Here is a 21,862-nt window from a genome sequence, read left to right on the forward strand (position 1 = left end):
TCTGTTAGCTGGGTACAATATCTACAGAGCAGACAGAGGTAGAGGTATTTCCATATATGTTAAATGCAACCTAGATGTCACCGTGTCAATTTCAAGGTACTTGGCGCAAGGTACTTGGACAACTGTTGGAGCATGACCTGTATGTCAAGGCTGAGAAATGCCTGTTCTTTCAGCAGGCCGTCTCCTTCCTAGGGTATCGCATTTCCACATCAGGGGTGGAGATGGAGAGTGACCGCATTTCAGCCGTGCGTAATTGGCCAACTCCCACCACGGTAAAGGAGGTGCAGCGATTTTTAGGGTTTGCCAAATACTACCGGAGATTTATCCGGGGTTTTGGCCAGATTGCTGCGCCCATTACCTCATTGCTGTAGGGGGGTCCTGTAAGGTTGCAGTGGTCGGCTGAGGCAGACAGGGCCTTTGGGCAGCTAAGAGCTCTGTTTACTTCGGCTTCAGTGCTGGCCCATCCAGATCCTTCTTTGGCATTCATAGTGGAGGTGGACGCGTCCGAGGCTGGGATAGGAGCTATGCTCTCACAGCGCTCGGGCATGCCACCGAAACTCCGCCCCTGTGCTTTCTTCTAGAAGAATCTCAATCCAGCGGAGCGTAACTATGATGTGAGGGAGCGGGAGTTGTTGGCTGTGGTTAAAGCGTTGAAAGCGTGGAGACATTGGCTTGAGGGGGCTAAACACCTTTTCCTCATCTGGACTGACCACCGCAACCTGGAGTACATCCGGGCAGCGAGGAGACTGAATCCTCGTCAGGCAAGGTGGGCCATGTTTTTTTACTCGTTTTGTGTTTACCTTATCCTACAGACCAGGTTCCCAGAATAAGAAGGCAGACGCACTGTCCAGACTGTATGACACAGAGGAGCGGCCCATGGATCAGACTCCCATATTCCCGGCCTCCTGCCTGGTAGCGCCGGTCGTGTGGGATCTGGATGCGGACATTGAGCAGGCGCTGCGTACGGAGCCCCCTCCCCTCCAGTGTCTCATTGTGCGTAAGTATGTTCCGTCTGCTGTCCGTGACCAGTTGATCTCTTGGGCCCACATGTCTCCCTCCTCTGGTCATCCCTCTTCGGTCGGACGGTGCGCTGTCTGACTGGGAAGTACTGGTGGCCCACTTTGGCAAAGGACGGGAGGGTTTATGTTTCCTCCTGCTCGGTGTGTGCCCATTCCTCGAGGCCGGTGTCGGCGCGCCGCTGGACCCGTGCGTCATGGGAGGGTTACTGTCACGACTTCCGCCGAAGTCGGCTCCTCTCCTTGTTCGGGTGGCGTTCGGCGATCGACGTCACCGGCTTTCTAGCTATCGCTCCATTTTTCATATGTCCATTTGTCTTGTCTTGTTTTCATACACACCTGGTTTTCATTTCCCCAATCAATCTACTTGTATTTAACCCTCTGTTTCCCATCATGTTTTGTGTGTAATTGTCTTCATGTCAAGTGATGTTCGTTAAGCGCTTTACTTTATCGTTCCGTTTTTTTGAGCGCGTTTGTTTTGTTGTGCTCCCGGTTTGGAACTATAATAAAGTGTGCTTTATTTAATCATACTCTGCTCTCCTGCACCTGACTTCGCCTTCATACACATCATGACAATCTTGGTAAAATAGTGTTATTCTATCATTTATGTATTCAAATAGCTACAGTTTTCTTAAAAACTGAACATGTCTAAGTGTCAGAACATTATAGCTTCCTGCTCCTCATCGACTTATCCAGACTAAGGAACTAGCTAGATGACTCAGTATTGGACTCGCAGTAGCTCCGTAACGCTAGCTAGCATATTAGCTCGATTTGGGCCTATCCCCACACCAAAGCTAGTTAGCGYTGCTAKCTAACAACTYGGAATRATGACCATACTCACCCCTCGGCAGGTGCCAATTGCCAGCAACTGACCCAGAAAATTGCWGAATTGGARGGTAGAGTGTCTATTCTTCATCAGATTAAAKAAGATGAACAGCTGATTGACTCTTTGCTTGAGTCTGCCAAAAACGTGGTGAACGAAGCCACTTGCCCATGGCTTGTCACCGCGGCCTCGGGAAGAGCCTGCAGCTGTGAGACATACTTTGATCCCGCTAGAAGAGCCSTGGCCATTACCGGGAGCTATACTCAAGCATCCGGTCTGCTCGATTTCCTCTGCTCTGCCTCAGGAGCCATGGATCACTATACGGAACCAAAAAATCCTGGCAGGAAAACGCCAAGGCAAAGTGATGCCTTGGAACTGGGAAACAGATACCGGGTATTGGAAGAGTCGGAGGTCTCTGCCGCTGGCCCCAAAGGAACAAACAACTCTGCCCGGAAGCAAGTGGACCCCTAAACAATTTACGACGAAACAGCCCTACAACTAGCCCCAAACAACTTTCTAGGAGGAAGATAACTCAAGAGAGACGCAATTTAAAAAAATTACCAAGCAGCAGTCCCACTGTCCTTATTGTGGGCTCATCCATGATCCAAAATGTTTCTATTAGGAAAGTAGAGACCATCTGTTACCCGGGTGCCTGGATCCGGGACATTGACTGTATGTTACCGCTACTCATTAGTGAACACCCGACTGCCACAGCTATCACAGTCCATGTAGGGTCAAATGATATTAAACTACAGCAATCTGAGCAACTCAAAAAGGACTTTAAATCACTGATTCATACTCWACTTCAATCAGGTTAACAATGCATTATTTCAATTCCACTCCCGTCTCCACACTCTACGGATAATCATTTCAGTCGTATACGCCAGCTACACATCTGGCTTAAAGGTTATTGTTGTTCAATAAGCATACAATATATGGACAATTTTACAGCTTTCCTACATCGACCGAATGTATTTCCCCAGGATGGATTACATCTGAGGTATAGGTATGGTACAAGCATTCTCTCCTCAAACCTGGCTCTCACTATAGTCTCATACAGAGCATGTGAGAATATACATCCATGGGGGTTGATACTCGGAATTGGTCGATTCCACATCAGACTATACTCATTTGCCCCCCCCACCCCCCCCGTTTTAAATAGCACTACAGGTGCTGATAACATGGATGAAACTTTTGATGGGCTTTATGTTATTGTAACACTGATGTCAAGGTACCGTGTTGCCACTTCCTCGCACAGTCAGAGGGGTATTGTTAGATGTAATCTCGTCTCCATCCAACTCAGGCCTGTCAGTAGCTACACGGAGGAAGCGTCGCTCATCTAATATTACCTTGAATGTTCCATCTGATATGAGCTCTCAAAATAGTGGCCTTGGAATTATTCATTTGAATGCTAGAAGCTTGATCCAAAAGTTAGATTTGATTGAAATACTGGTCTCACAATCACATGCTGACATTGATTATGTCTGAATCCTGGTTCTGTATCTCTGTCCCAGACTCAGATGTTCTGTTAGCTGGGTACAATATCTACAGAGCAGACAGAGGTAGAGGTATTTCCATATATGTTAAATGCAACCTAGAYGTCACCGTGTCAATTTCAACTTCGGTTCCGAAACAGTATGAATGCTTAGTTCTAAATGGGGTCCTTGTTCATAATGCACTATTATCGCTAACGCTAGCGGGAGTTTATCGCCCACTCTCAGCTCCGGTATCTGCTCTATGCAAATTGTTTGAGTTAATGTCTAATTATGCAATCTCTGAATTATGGATTATCGGAGATCTCAAACTGGACTGGTTGATGCCAGCATCACTTAAATTAAAAGACATTTGTAACAAACTAAATCTTACTCAACTAATAACTACACCTACCCGTCCTAATCCAAAAGACCCGGAAACATCTACATTAATAGACCTTATCTTAACAAATACACCTCACAAATATATAGCTAGTGGGTTATTTGCAAATGACATCAGTGACCACTGCCCTATTGCATGTATCAGGCTAAAAAACCCTGACCCTCGTATAATTCTAAAGATAAACTATAAACACTTCTCAGAGCAAGCCTTTATCCATGACCTTTATTATTCAGAGCTTTTATCCRCAAACTACATTATGGACCCAGTTTTAGCCTTCTCTTTCTTTTCATCAATTTTTACCTCCATGGCTGTTAAACACGCCCCGTTAAAGCGACTTAGGGTAAAAAATGTACTAATCCTTGGTTCTCCTCTGATTTGAAAATTATTTTCCAGCAAAAGAATCAAGCATGGTGAAAAACTGGTGAAACAGCTGATTGGCTGCTTTTTAGGCAATTGAGAAATAAATGGACTGGAGGAATAAAAAAAGCAAGATCTAGGTGTGTTATGACAAGAGTCTGYTGGTGATCCCTCTAAATTCTGGAAAACCGTTAACTCACTTAAACGAGAAAACTCCTCGACGTCCCTGCCACAGGAAATTACATCGGAATTTGGGATCGTCAGTGACCGAACTARAATTTGTGATGTTTTTAATAAGCACTTTATTTCTGCTGGTTTTCTTTTTGAAAGAAAAAATTGCCAATATGATCCTGACCGGTCTATTGTTTCAGCCCCTCAGCCCCCACCTGATGTGGAAAACAGTGAGCCGGTTTTYAATTTTCAAAAAGTCACAGATGATGAGGTCTTATCTGCTATAGATTCAAAGAAATCGTTAGGTGCTGACAATCTGGATCGATATTTACTCAMGTGTGTGGCACCTATCATTGCTAGTGCAGTGACGCACATCTTCAATCAAACATTAGTCGTAGGAAAACAGCTTTTGTTTTACCGCTCCTCAAGGGAGGTGATGGTAGTGARTTGGWTAATTATCRGCCCATCTCTAAGCTCTCCTGTTTGGCTAAAATTCTAGAGTCATTGGTGAATAGGCAACTACAATCATTTGAACTGTTAACAATACTCTTTCTAGMAATCAATCTGGCTTCAGACCTAAACACAGTACCACTACGGCCACTGTACRTGTTGTAAATGATATTGCTAATGCCCTARATAATAGAAAGTACTGTGCCGCCTTGTTCATAGATTTGTCTAAAGCTTTTGACACTGTAGACCATCTGATAATTTTGGGTAAGCTGTCGTCAATAGGACTGGGATCGGATGCCTGTCGTTGGTTTCATGACTATCTAAAGGATAGAAGTCAGGCTGTTAGAGTCGACGGCATCCAGTCGGAGCCATTGGAGTTGGTTAAAGGGGTCCCACAAGGTTCTATACTTGGTCCATTACTGTTCACTCTCTACATAAACAATATCGGTGATGAGGTAAGAAAGTGTGATGACACTGTTATGTACTYTATTGCTTCAACGGYTRACCAAGCATTATCGCAGCTGGAGACAGATTTTAAGATATTAGAAGGGTTGTTTTTACAGTTGAAACTTGTTTTAAATRCTAAGAAAACACATTTTATGATTTTTAATAGGTCCAAAAAGTTGGATGAAMATACACTTGCACTTACGAGCTTAGATGGCTCTCAAATGAATCAGGTCTCTGCATATAAATACTTAGGGATATGGTTGGATGATAAACTGTCTTTTAAAATGCATGTTGACGAACTTTGTAAACGGCAAAAAAATCAAGCTAGGCTTCCTCTATAGAAACAGGACATGTTTGTCCTCCACAAATAGAAGACAAATTGTGCAAGCTACTTTTATGTCTGTTATAGATTATGGGGATATTATTTACATGCATGCTACGGCATCAACACTTAAATCACTGGATGCTACTTATCATTGGGCACTTAGGTTTATTACGGGTGCTAGCTACAGAACTCACCACTGTGTTTTATATCATAATGTGGGTTGGACTTCGCTGTCCGTGAGACGAGAACAACATGCTCTCGTGTTTGTCTATAAAGCACTTCTGAATAAACTACCTTCTTATTTATCATCACTTATCAACATTATAGTTATAATTCATAAAACCAGGTCTCAAGCATGGATTACACTTGAGGYCCCTGCGATCTTCACAGAGTTGGGTTTGGCTGCCTTTTTGTGTTACGCTGTTGCATATGGAATCGCCTGCAGACCAAACTTAAACTTGAGACTCTYGTCCCTCTTGCCCATTTTAAACATTTATTGGAGGATTTTTATTTTTGTATYGCTTGTAACTGCTTTGGGTAATACAAGTTATTGTGCTATTAGGGGAATAACCTACAGTATGTGTAAATGTAACAATCTGCTGTAGTATTTGTTTGTGTTATCTGTGATTGTTTWGTTTGTCTTGTGTAGTTTCTTARTCATTGTACCTAAACTGTATGTGTAAACATGTATACGCAGGGCCCAGCTGTAAAAGAGACCTTGGTCTCAGACTGTGTTCCTTGTTGAAATAACGGTATAATGSCTGAACCCAGATTGACATTTCAGAGCCWTAAGGTTCTATCTGCGATTGCACCCACCTAGAAAACAAATGTACAATTGTCTCAGGATTTTGATACTCTGCACTTTAGGTACCTTTAAGGTGTGGATATGGGTTATGAAAGAAGAATTCACTACAAAACAGTTCTGAGATCTGGGATGTGAAAACAGTTGATGTCTAATATCTCAGAACTATGCTTTGTACAGATAGAACCTTATAGTCCCAAGGTTACGATTTTGTATTATCTATTTTGTACAGTCTTTTTTCCTCATCTTTGTCAACGATGCCAATAATTACAGTCACGAAAACGTAATCAGCAAGCTAGCAAAAGGACTTACCTTCTTTGAAATTCTCCTTTGCTTCCTATAAGATAACATAAAACAAGAGACTAAAAGTCACCAACCTCAAATAAAACTTTCAGATACAACAGTGTTAGATATACATCTACAGTACTCTCATTGTGGCCAAAGCAAAAAATCTAAGACAGAAATATCTCAATGTCAATTTGTACCATACTGTCCAAGTACCTTTATTATCTCCTCAGGTGTTTTCTCGATAGCTTTCAGCCTCTTCAGTATGAAGCCCTCATTTTTCGAAATCATTGTCTCTTCCCTCTCCAGAGCCTCAATCTCTTTCTCAATCCTGCAAGCCCAGACGAAAAGGGTCAAAGGTCATATCACCTCAGACGAGCGGAGTAGGGGTGAGGAACGAATCAGTGAGCTGACTGTTTTCTCATCTTCTGAAGACTTTCTGTTCTGACTGGAATCTCATCAAARGTGTAACTTAGCAAACTGATCATGGCTGGCATCAGACAGACTTGGGGTCAACGGCCCCGGCATCCCTCTGCCAACCCCATCAAAGCTGTGCCATCCCAGCCAACTGGCACAACCTTGACACTTTGACACCTACAGTCCAAATGACACTACCCCAAAGTGGTACCACCCTAACAGAATGGCACCTACTCTGTGAAATATTAACAAGTGTCCATTGAGTGGAGGGGGGAGTGCAGAATGAGGCTATTTGTAGATGTCCTTCTCTCTTACTAAAGAAACAAAAAAGGCYAGAACACTATATCACTCCTTATGCCACCTTTTAATAATAACAAATGTTTCAATCCTAGGTGGTCTTCGTTAGGTAAAAAAAAAAAGTCTCAGTTACAAAGATCACTCTGCTGCTGTCTTATTACCAGCACTGACTGCCACTTGGTCAAATTGGTGCACATCTAAGGGATTTAGGTCTAACTGGACAGTGCATAGACTGCCCTTCACCACAGACAGTCTAATACATGTTGTCTTCAGTGTGTTGATGCAGTGACTGTCCCGTGAGCATAGAAATCAAATAAATAGAACAGGCATCCCCGTTTAAAAGCAACACTTGACTGTAAGTGGAACAGATGTTTTAAATGAGTAAGATTTATAACAMTAACCAGCACTTTCACATAACACTTAACCAACTGTTGCTAAAAACATTTCTCAACATATTAAGGCCTATATTCGATCAGGCAGCCCTGTTAAACCAGCAATGTAAACATAGATCAGTTTATACATGCACAAATGGAGTATGATTTGTTTCGGCTTACTGTACCTGTGGATGCTGGTCTGGAGGAGTTTAGTTTGTTGTTGATCTCCCCTCAAAGTCTCTCTCTGCTGTGAGCTTTGGTTGCTCGTTCCATCCATGAGCCACTGCTCCCTCAGAGACTTTTTCTGTTCAAAGCAGAAGAGGAAACATTATGGCTTAAGTGTCATGACACATAGTTTTTTACACGCTGATATGTATTTTAATGGACTGCTCAACTGCAGTGACTATAACATATCAAACTGTCAGAAAGCTCTGATGCTTGGAATTCTCACTGTCATTAGATATTGACTTACGAATTCATCCAATGTTGTTGAAATGATGTGGTCTGACTATATGACAGTAAGATAAACTATAATTTGATCACGTCATCACATTATCTTACTGTACCTTTAAGTGCTGAAGCTTTAACTTCTCCTTGTCTATTTCCAGCTTTTTATGAACAATGTCTTCTTGAACTTTTCTCTTATCCTGCAGATACAATATAGTTATGAGTCTTACTACAGTACTTGAAACAGGTATTGTTCAGAAGTTGATTTGCTGTAAGAGGACCAGACTGATTCCAGGTCAGTTTACCGTTATTGCTTGGAGTCGGTCCTTTACCAGTTCTGCCTCTTCCATACTGACCCTGCACCAAAGAAATTGAAAAGTGAGGGGAGGAAAGGTAATAGAAAAACTAGATTAAAGACAGTATCTAAAAAGTGATGATTTGGCACGTACAATCCTATATACACTGTATAGAGCTTCACTATGGATTGAGAGGGAAAGTTAAAGGGATTCAGGACAAGCGCCAGTGGTGATTGAAAGAGTGACTTGACAAATTTGACCAGGAACAAAAGGGTTTGAGTTCCACAATGTCACAGACACAGGAGGTTGTATATAAATATAAAATATATAAATACTTCCAAAGTTATTTAAATACMCTAAATAGTATTTGAACCAAGGTCTGGTAGCCTACCTGACCAGACCTGAAACAAGAGTCTGGTCTAGCCACTAACACACTCAACTGTATTTCTGGTCTGAGAGAACACGGCATTCAAAGCCCTCAGATCTTACTCCAGAAATGTTCTGGCCTACAAGGCAAGCGTCTCCAAACTCGCCATATCAATTGGGAGTGGTATARATATCAATGTAAGCCGAGTCAACTGGTATGATGATACGCACACTTACAAACATTATAAGGTGCAAAAACGCATGGACTTTATGGACTCACATTCTGTCAGGAGTGCTTCTGTGGTGCTTATGTGTGGTGATAGTGACAGGGATGACCTATGGGCCTGAAAAGGCATGCCAGCACCTCCCTGATCTCCTGACACTTTTTCCCCCTGTCTCTCACCATGCCCCACAGATATTCCAGCCAGGCTATATCCTCAGACAGATAGCCCCCTTAATGGGATGACACAGCAGCAGCCTCTACATCTGCTCTTCACATAGAGGTACGAACATAAAACAGATGTCTTCTAGATACTGTCAAAAAATGTTTGTACATAACTGCTTATTCCTTTCTGATTCTGCTAGTCCTCTAACCGGGAATTCTGAAAAAACTGGGAATTTGCAACCCTAACTACAATATACACTGAGTGTACACAACATATGAACACCTGCTCTTTCCATGACATAGACTGACCAGGTGAATCCAGGTGAAAGCTATGATCCCTTTTTGATGTCACTTGTTAAATCCACTWCAATCAGTGTAGATAAAGGGSAGGAAACAGATTACAGAAGGATTTTGAAGCCTTGAGACAATTGAGAAATAGWGRGTGAATGGRCAAGACAAAAGATTGAAGTGCCTTTGAACCCCTGTAGTAGGTGTGTCCAGGCATTGTCAATATGTTTTAATCTGTGCAGACCCAGATGCACCACATCATACTTCTCAGTCTAGGGCCAGATGAGGATAGAACAGTATTTGGTAAACCCGTTACAATCTTATTCTAGTAAACTAGCATTAGAGAGTCAGACCAAAGTCTTGCAGTTACTAGAATCTAAAACAGCATGAAGTCAGTGGCGGTCGGTGCCATTTAAGATGAGGGTAGAATTATATTTTTAATGAGCATGGCCTTATTTCTATTACAGCATATTGGATGACTGTCATTCGTATTCCATTCACCCTGGTCAATGTAGCATCGATAGGTTTAGGCTACTAAATGATACTTGAATTTTCCCTGTAGCCATTATGAGGTTTTACAACCTAGCCTATGAATGAAAGTTTAYAACGTAGCTGCACAGGTTGAGAGATTTTTTTGTAATTGARGTGAATGACATCGACACATTCAATTCCGCCTTGCACACACTTGCCTGCATCTAGCTGATCTAGGGTGTAATCATTAGTCCAACAGTTGCAGATGTGAGTTTCTATTGGACAAACTTATCCTCGTTTCATTCCGTTTCCTTCCATTTAAGAAACGTTTCTCAACACAATCGGCAGAATGAATACACCCCTGATCACATGCAAACACAGTTCACTTTCATAGTGGCCATATAAAAACACCATGATCACTTTGCTTATTGTATATATAATTCCTTCTAGCTACTATCTACGTGCTCTCCCCCTCTCACCTTTTCCCTTCGTCCCTGTCACCGTTTCCCTTCGCTCGTGGACTTCAGCACACAACTCATCAGCTGTCTGTGACCAGGCAAAAAAAACTTTCCAAGCCAAACCTTCATATCATGATCGCTAACTGCTACACACAGYCTACATCCTTGTCACGTCATAGTCAACATAGCTGCTAGAACTAACGCATTAGTAAACCCACTACAATCATACAGTACAGTGCACAGTCAGAAAGCAGTTTAGCAGTTACACCGGTGGGCCCCAGTGGCAATAATTTCATAAAACCAAACGCTTACCTTGACTTGGAAGATTTCCAGTGTTGGATAGCCATAGCCAGCTAGCTAACATAGCATCCCTCTCTTTTTGAGCCGGGTGTTTGTGTAGACTAAACAAGCTAGCTGCATTCACTAGCTAAGTGAAAGTTTAAAAAATACAACCAAATATAGCTATCTCTCTCTCTCTTTCTCTTGCTTCTCCTTAATTTTGAAGAAATTAATTTGTTAAAAACTCATCAACTATTGTCTTTCTCTCTCTTTGAGTCAACTACTCACCACATTTTATACACTGCAGTGCTAGCTGTAGCTTATGCTTTTAGTACTAGATTCCTTCTCTGATCCTTTGATTGGGTGAACAACATTTCAGTTCATGCTGCAAGAGCTCTGATAGGTTGGAGGACGTCCTCCGGAAGGYGTCATAATTACWGTGAAAGTCTAYGGAAAGGGTTGAGAACCATGAGCCTCCTAGGTTTTGTAARTCAATGTACCCAGWGGAGGACGGAAGCTAGYTGTCCTCCGACTACACCATGGTGCTATCATACAAAGTGCTGCTGAGGCCACTGTAAACCTTCATTGCAAAACAGTGTGTTTTAATAAATTATTTGGTGACATGTCAATATTTTTTTATTTAACAAGGCAAGTCAGTTAAGAACAAATTCTTATTTTCAATGACAGTCTAGGAACAGTGGGTTAACTGCCTTGTTCAGGGACAGAACAACATATTTTTTACTTTGTCAGCTCAAGGATTCAATCTTGCAACCTTTCGCTTATAAGTCCAACAATCTAACCACTAGGCTACCTGCTGCCCCAATATATTTAGTATAGTTTTATCTAAAAAGAATAACGTTTTTAATACTTCACTATTTTATTTTTATGAAATTTCAAATGGTTCTACCCTTCCTCCCCCCGTGAGGAGCCTCAACTGTATAAAGTCCATATGGAATGGCATTCTGTCAGATCAGAGAATGATTGCAATGAGGAGCTATATCTGTATGTATATYACATCCAATGTCTCCGGTCTCCACCCAACATTACTGAGGCTGGGTGAGGTACGGTGCTACTCAGAAAATACCTTGACAACAAGCCAAGGGGTGGGAAGCACTGTGGTAGAACATGATAAAGATGTTCCCATCATTATGTCCTCACCAACACAATATGCCAGAGGAGCACCAATTGCCATCTTTCACCACACAACACTCAATGCTTCCCATGAGGGAAAAATGGGGTGAGGCATCTACATACTGTACATAGAGGAATGAGCTGGCTAAACCACGCCTCTTGCATTGCATGCTTGTATACTGAAGCGCTGTCTAAAAATAGCAGGTCAAAATAGCGAGTGCTGCATTCTGCTGCAAATAATGTGTCTGTCTGTCTCTTTGAAAACAGAGCTAAGCAAACAGGTGATATTTAGAACTGAAGTAGTTATTGTTCTTCATTTACAAATGTAGAAACATTTGGGCTGCTGTTATGGTTGTAGTAGCTACAGTACTACAGGTTATTGACATAAAGCCTTTGTGATTCAATATTGTCATGTGGCAGAGGGCCAGTTATGCCAATGCTGATTACAACACGTATCATCATCACACAACTCTGTGCATCAGCTTTCAGCATAAACAATTACATTCAAGAGTTGGAAAATCCTTCCCTGGTGAAAACKAAAAGTCTAAATGAAATTTCAAACAAGAAAAAAAGCACAAAATCCTGATTTAAAAATGAATGGCGCTTATCAATTCTTGAAGTGGAATTTCAATGAATCTCCTGATTAGACTAAATTGAAATGGTACTCAMTGACCCCAACCCTGGTCAGCATTGTGAAGTGTGCGATATACGTGTGACTAATTAGGCTGGACACCCTTTTGACCCTTAGGTCATCACTTCTGAAAGACCTAAGCAACAATTCATTTTTTTACCTGGCCTGATACATCACACTCAGGGCTGACTCCAGGCATAAACATCATAAGCGGTCACTTAGGGCCCCAGGGCGATAGGGGCCCCCAAACCAATTTTTCTCTTGTTGTCAGTCACTGACAGTTACTCAATTAGCCATGTCAGCACCCCAACCAAATCTCGTTTTAAGGCCCCCAGAAGGCTAGAGTCGCCGCGATCACACTTGGTAGCTAAGTACACTATACAGCAATATGCAGACTCTTAATTGCTTTTCTTTCATTTTCTTTATACTTGGATCCCCAGCACCTGCGCAGAACAATCGGATGTGTTTCAATCTCTCCACATAGTGAAGAGTGGAAGCTCTAAACTGTGATGGTCAGTTCCTTCTAAGCCGCCTGCCCTAAGCTGATCATTGGTGACTTATCCAGGCAGCAAATCTGCTGGGGCATCTGCTTCCACAACAATAACTGCATGGACACATGGCTTTCAAAATGGCACATGGATGATAGTCAAGCAGTATTCAAAATGTAGCAAACAATTAAGTGTGCACTCTTCCTTCATTTTCTTTATGCTATTATTTTATGGGTGGATATTTCTTTCCAGTAGCAAAGAGGACTGATAAGGGCTCAAGGAAAGCGTTTGTCAATAATATAGCCTGAATGCACAAATCATGCACAAACAATGAAACAGAAGTACTGTATATTCTAGGCCTATAATGGTATTTTTCCACCGTCCTCAATTAGAATAGCTTGTGAGTGTGCAGTTGTCGCATGCATGAAAAAAGTGTCCTATAAAATGACATTGAATCCCCATGCCTTCGCATGCTATGACAGGTTCTGAATGCACCCAACAGATGGTGAAAACTGAAACGGTTTAAGCGACGCTTTAAGAGATTAATGGAGACCCCGCAGTGCCCTGTCCAATTGTTTTATTTCGTCACGCATAAAAAAAAGAGCAATTGAACATAACAGTGAAATGATGTTGAAACCATTCAAAAGTATACCGTACATAGGTTAAAACCTATACAAAGCTATACCTTATTGCATAGTTAATATAACGTATAATATAACGTATAAATTAAACTATTCTTCATGTCAGGTATCAGTGTGCGCTGTGCGCTCATGGCCAAATTCTACAACATTGCCAAACAAAAAGTAAAGGTTTGAGAAAATAGCAATAACACTCACCAGTTATATAAGTGAACAAAGGCAGGATATGGATTWTAAATGCCTTTTTGGCTCAAATTCTCAAATTCACTGTACTTCTCAAGTGGACAGCGCTCTGTTCCGCAACACGCGACAGTCAGGTACAGTGTGTGGGGATTGACCGGAGCCAGGGTTACGCATGATTGGCAGCTTGCCTTTACACCAATAGCAACAGTGCAAGTGTCATAAGTAACACTTCTCAATGACTGGTGGGCTTAATKTAAACGTCGAGAAAGCCATATGCTCTCTCTCTTCATCTCACGGTGAAACAAAGCTTCTCTTTGTTTTGTTTGTAAAGTTTTTTTTTTAAATCAAACTTTGCGCAGCTGTCTTTGCTTTGCTCCTCCTTGACCTTGACAGAAGTGAACAGACACCTAGAAAATKWATTATGCGAGAAATGGTGTGGTAACGCCATTATGCGCAAATATTTATATMATATTAATATAATAACCACCATATGGAAGTAAACTTGGGAGTCACGCGATGATATTAAATGAATTCCTCCCACTACGACTCAGGAAACGATGCAGTTTATTAGGTTACAGATTAMATCAATAATGATGCTCTTCACAGCGTGGTGAAAGTGCACGGTGATCTTGACGTTTCTTTCCAATAAATATCGGGGCTCTTATTCTGGTGACATGATGATCAATGCTTGACTATCATTTGATAAATACAAATATCCTCGCTCTTATCCATAATAATCGAATGATGTAGACTAGCCTACCCGCACAGCCTACTCACAGTGTACTAGCACTGGCAAGAGAGTARGCACGTTTGCTATTTAATGCAACAGTTTACTGTGACAAAACTATGGTGGACTTGAAAATGCGATGGAAACACATTGAATTTTAGATTTTTATTCGGTACATKAAAAGTTAAGCGAAAAAGTGCGTTATTGTGTGCACTATGTCATCACACACCGATTTTTATCAGCAACGAGTCATTTTGGTGTATATCGTTTTAGTGTGGGCAGCGCCATTGAKGGCTTCCACCATGCTTCTGACATTTTAAAGTAGTCAAAGTAGTAAACTGGGTCGGGATTCCTATGGGTTGTAGCCTCAATGGCGCTGCCACAGGCGCTATAATGGCACAGATATAAAGATGAGTCCTCTATCTATCTCTGTGGTTTGGTTGAAACACCACTGCTAGTGTGAAAATGCACATGTTTTCTTAATGCGGATTCTAGAATATTGGCATGAAAATCTGTTTCCAATTTAAATGGAAACCAAGACATAACATGACAGACAGTCATGATATTTCTATCGTACGCACATCCATTCTGATGTGTAAATGTCATACTGCTGTCCAATCCCCCACTGTTTTATTTCAGAATTGTTCAGTTTCTGAATMAATTTAATATGTCATTCAAGGGGATGTTTTGGAGTTTTAAATTATTAACCCCTTCCACCCTGGGACAGACATTGTCCAACATAGCACATGCATGTTTACTGCCAAGTCATTAAAGAGGCCATACATAACTGACACTTGCTCCAAGCAGAGCCATTATGCATGCATGAGGGGACAGGTGTAGGAGTGTAACTATGGCAACAACACGCAACTCTGCAAATAAAGAAAATAAAGTAAAATCAMATTTTATTGGTCACATACAGTACATGTGTTTAGCAGATGTTATTGCGAGTGTAGCTAAATGCTTGTGCTTCTAGTTCTGACAGTGCAGCAATATCTAACGCATGTCTTTTCTGTGTGTGATGTTATAAAATTTTTCACTTGTGGTTTCTCTCTCTGCCTGTTTTCTCCTCGGTGCTCAGTGTACTTATTTCTGTTTGCGAAATTCCAGGAATGCATTTTTGGGCTATGTTGCCAAATTGTTTGAATTGTGTGATACCTTGCTTTGGGTTGGTGGTCTATTTGGTGAGATTAACTGCTGAAGAACTCAATAAATCTTCAATCATTTATGTTTTTATTTTTTCATACATTGAATGCATTCACTTGTATGGGCGTGTGGAACTTCTTCCTAGCCACTCTAGACCCAACCCATAGATGTTCAATGGTATTGTACAGAGTCARTGCAATATCCGTGTCTATGTGCTCATCTTTCTCTCATGTCAGTGGAACGTTCAACAGTGAGCTCATAGGTACAGAATATCCCTGCTGGTCAAACAATAACACGTCCACAAATCACCTCGGCATGGGACAGCTCACAGAACACACCTAGGTGGGAGACATTTCCACGTGGTGTTGCATTTATTTACTCTCCCATTTAAAAAAAACGTCAACCTTTGGGGGGATGGGACATTCTCAGTGCAGACTCTAATGAAGATCCCTTGGTTCTCTTGGATTCATATAACAGTGTTCCTATTCCTCAAAACGATCAAACATCTTGATGATTGTTATACAGAAAGGGCAAAATGTATGTAGTCATACAGGTCTATGCTTCATTAAGACACACAACACAAAACAGTTTATTCTGAATGTTCAAAAGGTACCGCTCTTAACAGAGGTCATCCAAGTACAGCAGTCAGCACCTGTCTCTTATACACATCTAGATGTGTATAAGAGACAGGTACAGCACAGGTGTCAGTCATTCCACAGAGGGTCGAGTGTCTGCAGGTTTTCGCTCCTCCATTGTACTTGATTGATGAATTAAGGTCCCCAATTAGTATGGAACTGCCCACACCTGGTTGTCTAGGGCTTCATTGAAAGGAAAAAACAAAAACCTGCAGACACTAGGCCCTCCATGGAAGGAGTTTGACACCCCTGCTTTACAGTGTTCTGTAAATATACTCCAGTGACATCTAAATGTTTTTGTTGGCCAGCAGGTGTATTGTCCCCTTCAATGACAGCTGCAGTCAGCCCACCTAGAGAGAGCATCTGTCACCTACCCTACCCTGTCCTATCTCATCAGTGAGGCGATGGCACAAGGAAGGGACAAATAGCTAGGGCCAGGAGTTTTCCTGTCCATGTGATCTGACCAGGACAAACTCCAGGCCTTACAGTARTCTATATAGAGAACAGAGTTTTTCCTGTTCAGGAAACAYTGTCAGGACAAACTCCTGTCCCTRTGTATGGCRTAGCTATAGATTACATGGCTTGGACATTCCCCTGACCATCATGAAGGTTCAGCGATAGAATTACAACCCAGGGCAAGGAGGTCATGGCAAGGATTACACAGTTCGCAAGTTCAGGCCTCGTAGAGAGAAGCTATATAGACCACGAGGGAGTGTGWGCGTGTGTGGTGTGTGTGCTTGTTTGGCTGCCTTGTTYTGGTGTTGGTGTACAGCGACGCCGGTGACCATAAGAACTATCAGACTGTCACACCCTGTCAAACTCAATGTCTGGGATTATACGTATGTGTCAACAACACCCATTCTGCTTTTGCTAAGTGGTGGTGGCCAGTGGGGTTGGCTATTGTCATGGACAGGGCATGCAACACAACATCACATTACACAGTACATCCTCTTCCCCTGCTATTTTTCTCTCGCTCACTCTCTCTCTCTCTCTCCAGCCTGTTTATAAATTGGTAAGTGCTCTCTCAGTTCCAAAGCAGTTCATTCGCTCAGTGGATTACCGAGTTCATTTTGTCTCATTAGCATCCTGCAATTGGTCTCTCTCTCTTGTGCTTCGCTACAGTGGGAGATACAATGGAAGTTGCAGTCCTGTGGTCAGGGTAGAGCCCTCATGTTTGTATGGTTGCATTCAGACGTGTGGCCACTTAACTTACTTACAGCCCTAATTCAGTCAGGGCCTCTCTCTCCTCTCGCTCCAATGGGAAGCAGTATTGATCCCGTAGAAAGACCATAAGCCATAGTTCTCAGACACTATTCAAGAGTGCCCTCAGGGAGTCCGACCTCTTACAAGACCCTCGCCCTCTTTCTCCTTGTCCCTTCTGCTCTCCTCTCATCCTCTTCCAGTCAATCGCTTTCTCTCAAACAAACTTTCCTACATTGTCTCCTCTGTTTCTGCTACTCTCACGGTCTCTTCTGCTTTTCCAGTTCTCTTCTATTTCTCTCTCTCTCACTCTCTCATCCTCTTCTCTAATTTTCTCCGTGTGTCTGCCTATCCATCTTTTTCCTCTTATTGCCTCTCTATCTGTTACCTTGTTTGTCTCCTATGACCCTTCTCCTGTCCAGACGGATAGATTTGGTCAGACAATGGCTGTGGTTTGGTCACTTCTCCTCTTCGTCAATCTACAGAGGTCTGCCATAGAAGAAAAGATAATGAGGTTTTTGAACTGTAGCCATTGTGAATTATGGATCCACTGATCCACTGACGCTAATATGTTTTCATTTGTCTTGAATATCTGCAGATTTGTTTTTGAAATATTTAGAACAATTCTTTTATTCATAGCTTGACCTGTTCAAAGCAGTCAAAATTGGCTGAACATTGAGAACCACAATTTCTAGACGCGTGGCTCTTCTAGCTTTTATGTCTCAATGATATCTTAGAACTCTGACCATAAATCCCTGTGTCATGCTGACCATACGAGAGAGGTATGTGTCAGGTCAGTGGGAAACAACCACATGGTGTGGTCATTCCCATAAAAACTTCAAGCATCAAGGAGCTGGTATTTTTCTAGACTGTTACTAACTTTGCAGTCAAGGACGGTTGCATAAGAACTGTGACACCCACCCACTGTACTGTTGATGAAAATGCAGCAGCATTTTGGACTCAAAGAAAGAGTTGTCTGACAAAACACTTGGGAGTATTACGTCGAACCAGAAAAATATGATTTGTAGACTCCCTGTTTACATGCAAAATCAGGTCATCCCGCAATCAAAAGTATGATGCGATTACATGGCTAGGAGCAGAAGTAAATCCAAATGGGAACATTATGAAATCGCACAAATCATATGAAAATGCAAGAGTAACATGTTGAGTTAATAGGCAGATTCTACAATCTGTACACTCTTAGAAAAAAGGGTTCCAAAAGGGTTYTCCGGCTGTCCCCATAGGAGAAGCCTTTTTGGTTCCAGGTAKAACCCTTTTTGGTTCCAAGTAGAAYTATTTTGGGTTCCATGTAAAACCCTCTGTAGAAAGGGTTTTACATGGAACCAAAAAGGGTTCTACCTGGAACCAAAAGGGTTCTTCAAAGGGTTTTCTTATGGGGACAGCCGAAGAACTGTTTTAGGTTCTAGATAGCACCTTTTCTTCTAAGAGTGTAGGCTGTCTACTGTATAGATCAGATCATTTTATATGCTGTCTATTGCTGTCTWTCGACCTCAAGGTCAAGTGCAGGCTCTGTTGTGGCTGTTGTCATRGATACTGAATTCTAGCGACTTGCTATTGACTCTTGCAGCCGTGGCAAACTTGTCATTAATTGATTGTTTGCAAATGAGTGTCCCGGAGGATGGGTGGGGGTAATACACAACCTTCTAGCAATCCAAAGTTTGCATGTTCGCGTCGGGGACAACTGTAGTATTTTAGCTAACCYTTCCCTTAACCCTTGTTCTAAACTGAGCCCATTTCACCTAACCTGCTACGTAAATTATACTAACCTTTGTCGTTAGTTCCCATAATCACCAATGTGAATTATTTTCATAATTCTCCTTTCTTGTCACAGCGCAACAATCAATTTGGTCTCAGAGAAAGACGTATAATACTATACGTCCCCCAAATCATATTATAATGTAAATCATCCAATTTGTATGCTATTGTACGTCTGGGTAAGACGTATGATATATCCTATAATTCGTATGATATTGTACAACCGCTATTCCATTCATAATGTAACCTAACGTAACAAACTATTTAAAACGGAGTGTCAGATTTACATACAGAATAATACAAATTGCCCTGAAACCACATTGCAGACACAGGTCCTTGTGACTTCTGAGAGTTGTTTCATTACAACTCTGTATAGCCTATGATCTAGCACCTTGTACCTATTACAAGTTTTGGCTGCTGTCAGCAAAAACAAACTTCTCACCTACCTGGCTTTCAACACGGTCAAAACATTGAAATATTTTTCAAGTTATATTTTGACATGAGCTCAGTATACCTCAACACTCAGAGCAGGGATACACCAATGATATGTCTACGGGATAGACAGATGAGAACGCTCTGCTGTGTTGACGTTTATGTGAAAGTGCAGACTGGAGAATTATTCATGAGAATATGTCCATGATGCCTATATAGATGGCGGCATGTGTACGATGCGAGGCTCTGCRTCTCCCCAGATTTTGCGAATTAGCAGTAATTTACCTAATTGTTCTTAGTTTATTCACTCAGTACAGCCTGATGTACACTCTATATAGCCGACAAKAACTCCTGGATATTGGAACACAATGCACAAAGAGAGTTTTTGACAACTTACAACTGGAGATCGCGAAGACGCCCTGGAGACCGAAACATCGGCGAGAGGAAATGCCTGGAGGCRGCGTCGAGATCGTAAGCAAAGGCGAGGGAAGCGGGGTGGCCTCCGGGCTAGGCAAAAGCTAACCCCACATCGACTTTCATTACCTAGCCTTTTCCTCGCTAACGTCCGGTCTCTGGTGAACAAAATGGATGAAATACGACAAAGAATTATCTCATAAAAAAGGATTATGGATTGCAGTGTCATGATTTTCACGGAAACGTGGCTAAACAACAGCATACCCGACAACGCTATTGGGATAGAGGGGYGCGGGGTCTTCAGGGCTGATCGCACGGCAGAGGACTCTGGTAAGACCAGAGGAGGTGGTCTGTGCATTTATGTAAACAAAGCATGGTGTACAGACAGTAATATAACCGGGAGTCACTGCTCAACCAATCTGGAGTGATTAGGTGCAGGCCTTTCTACTTGCCTCGGGAGCTTACATCCATTGTTGTTACTGCAGCCTATATACCTCCGGATGCTAATGCTAAACTAGCAATGAAAGAACTGTAAGTTGCTATTAGCAAACAGCAAACTGCACATCCTGATGGTGCTTTTATTGTTGCAGGGGATTTTAACCACTCAAATCTGAAAACTGCTTTTCCCAAATTCCACCAGAATGTCTCCTGCCCCACTAGAGGAGACAATACACTAGACCACGTGTATACAAACATTCCGGAGRCTAACAAAGCCATTCCCCTACCCCATCTGGGACAATCTGATCACCTTTCACTGTTCCTACTCCCCAAGTATTTACCCCTCATTAAACGCATGAAACCATCAGTGAGGAYGGTCAAAGTGTGGCCAGAGGGGTCAGACTCATTACTACAGCACCAGTTTCAACGCACAGACYGGAGATTGTTTGCCACTCACGCCACATGAGTGGCTGGTGGTCCTGATGGCRTCCCCGGTCGTGTGCTCAGAGCATGTGCTGGGCAGCTGGCCGAGATCTTCACTGACATTTTCAACCTATAACTGGCCCAGGCGGTTGTCCCCATGTGCTTCAAGACCACAACCATTGTGCCAGTGCCGAAGCAGTCGACAGCATCAAGCCTGAATGACTTCCGACCTGTTGCACTCACCCCCACGATCATGAAGTGCTTCGAAAGACTGGTTTGGGCCTACCTTAAGTCCTGCTTCCCTCCAACACTGGATCCCCACCAGTTTGCCTGCCGACCGAACAGGTCTACAGAGGACGCCATCTCCACAGCTTTACACTCTGCCCTGAACCACCTGGACAAAACCAACACCTATGTGAGAATGTTGTTCATAGACTTTAGCTCAGCATTCAATACGGTCATTCCCCCTAGGCTTGTCACCAAACTCCATGACCTAGGGATCAGCCCCTCTCTCTGTAACTGGACTTTGGACTTCCTAACCAACAGACCCCAGTCTGTCAGGTTAGACAACTTCACCTCCTCAACCCTGAMCCTGAACACTGGTGTGCCACAGGGCTGTATGCTGAGCCCCCTCCTGTATTCCCTCTTCACCTACGACTGCGTTCCTGTACACGGTTCCAACACCATCGTCAAGTTAGCAGACGACACCACGGTGGTAGGCCCGATCAGTGACAATGACGAGTCAGCCTACAGGGAGGAGGTCAAGCACCTGGCTGCATGGTGCGCTGACAACAACCTGGCCCTCAATGCAAAGAAAATCAAGGAGCTCATTGTGGATTACAGGAAGTCTAAAAGCTGCAGCTACGCCCCAGTTCTCATTGATGGCACTGAGGTGGAGCGTGTGCMCAGCTTCAAATTCCTGGGTGTCTATATCTCCGATGACCTCTACTGGACCCTCAACACCTCAACCCTGG

The 21,862-nt window shown here is 42.6% G+C and overlaps 1 protein-coding gene across 2 annotated transcripts in view; it reads right to left on the bottom strand.

Moving 5' to 3' along the window:
- Nucleotides 1–13,797, bottom strand: part of LOC111956260 (palmdelphin-like) — a 32,004-nt gene extending 18,207 nt beyond the window's left edge. For both annotated transcript variants that reach the window (XM_070436688.1, XM_023976702.2), the window contains exons 1-6: nt 13,716–13,797; nt 8,392–8,443; nt 8,206–8,286; nt 7,825–7,943; nt 6,768–6,882; nt 6,579–6,603 (exon numbers count right to left, since the gene is read on the bottom strand). In XM_070436688.1, coding sequence (XP_070292789.1) covers nt 6,579–6,603; nt 6,768–6,882; nt 7,825–7,943; nt 8,206–8,286; nt 8,392–8,436 — 385 coding nt within the window. In that variant the 5' untranslated portion in view covers nt 8,437–8,443; nt 13,716–13,797. The remainder of the gene's footprint in view (nt 1–6,578; nt 6,604–6,767; nt 6,883–7,824; nt 7,944–8,205; nt 8,287–8,391; nt 8,444–13,715) is intronic.
- Between the last annotated feature and the right edge of the window lie 8,065 nt (nt 13,798–21,862).

The sequence above is a fragment of the Salvelinus sp. IW2-2015 genome, linkage group LG32, assembly GCF_002910315.2.
Source record: "Salvelinus sp. IW2-2015 linkage group LG32, ASM291031v2, whole genome shotgun sequence".
Taxonomy (NCBI): Eukaryota; Metazoa; Chordata; class Actinopteri; order Salmoniformes; family Salmonidae; genus Salvelinus; species Salvelinus sp. IW2-2015.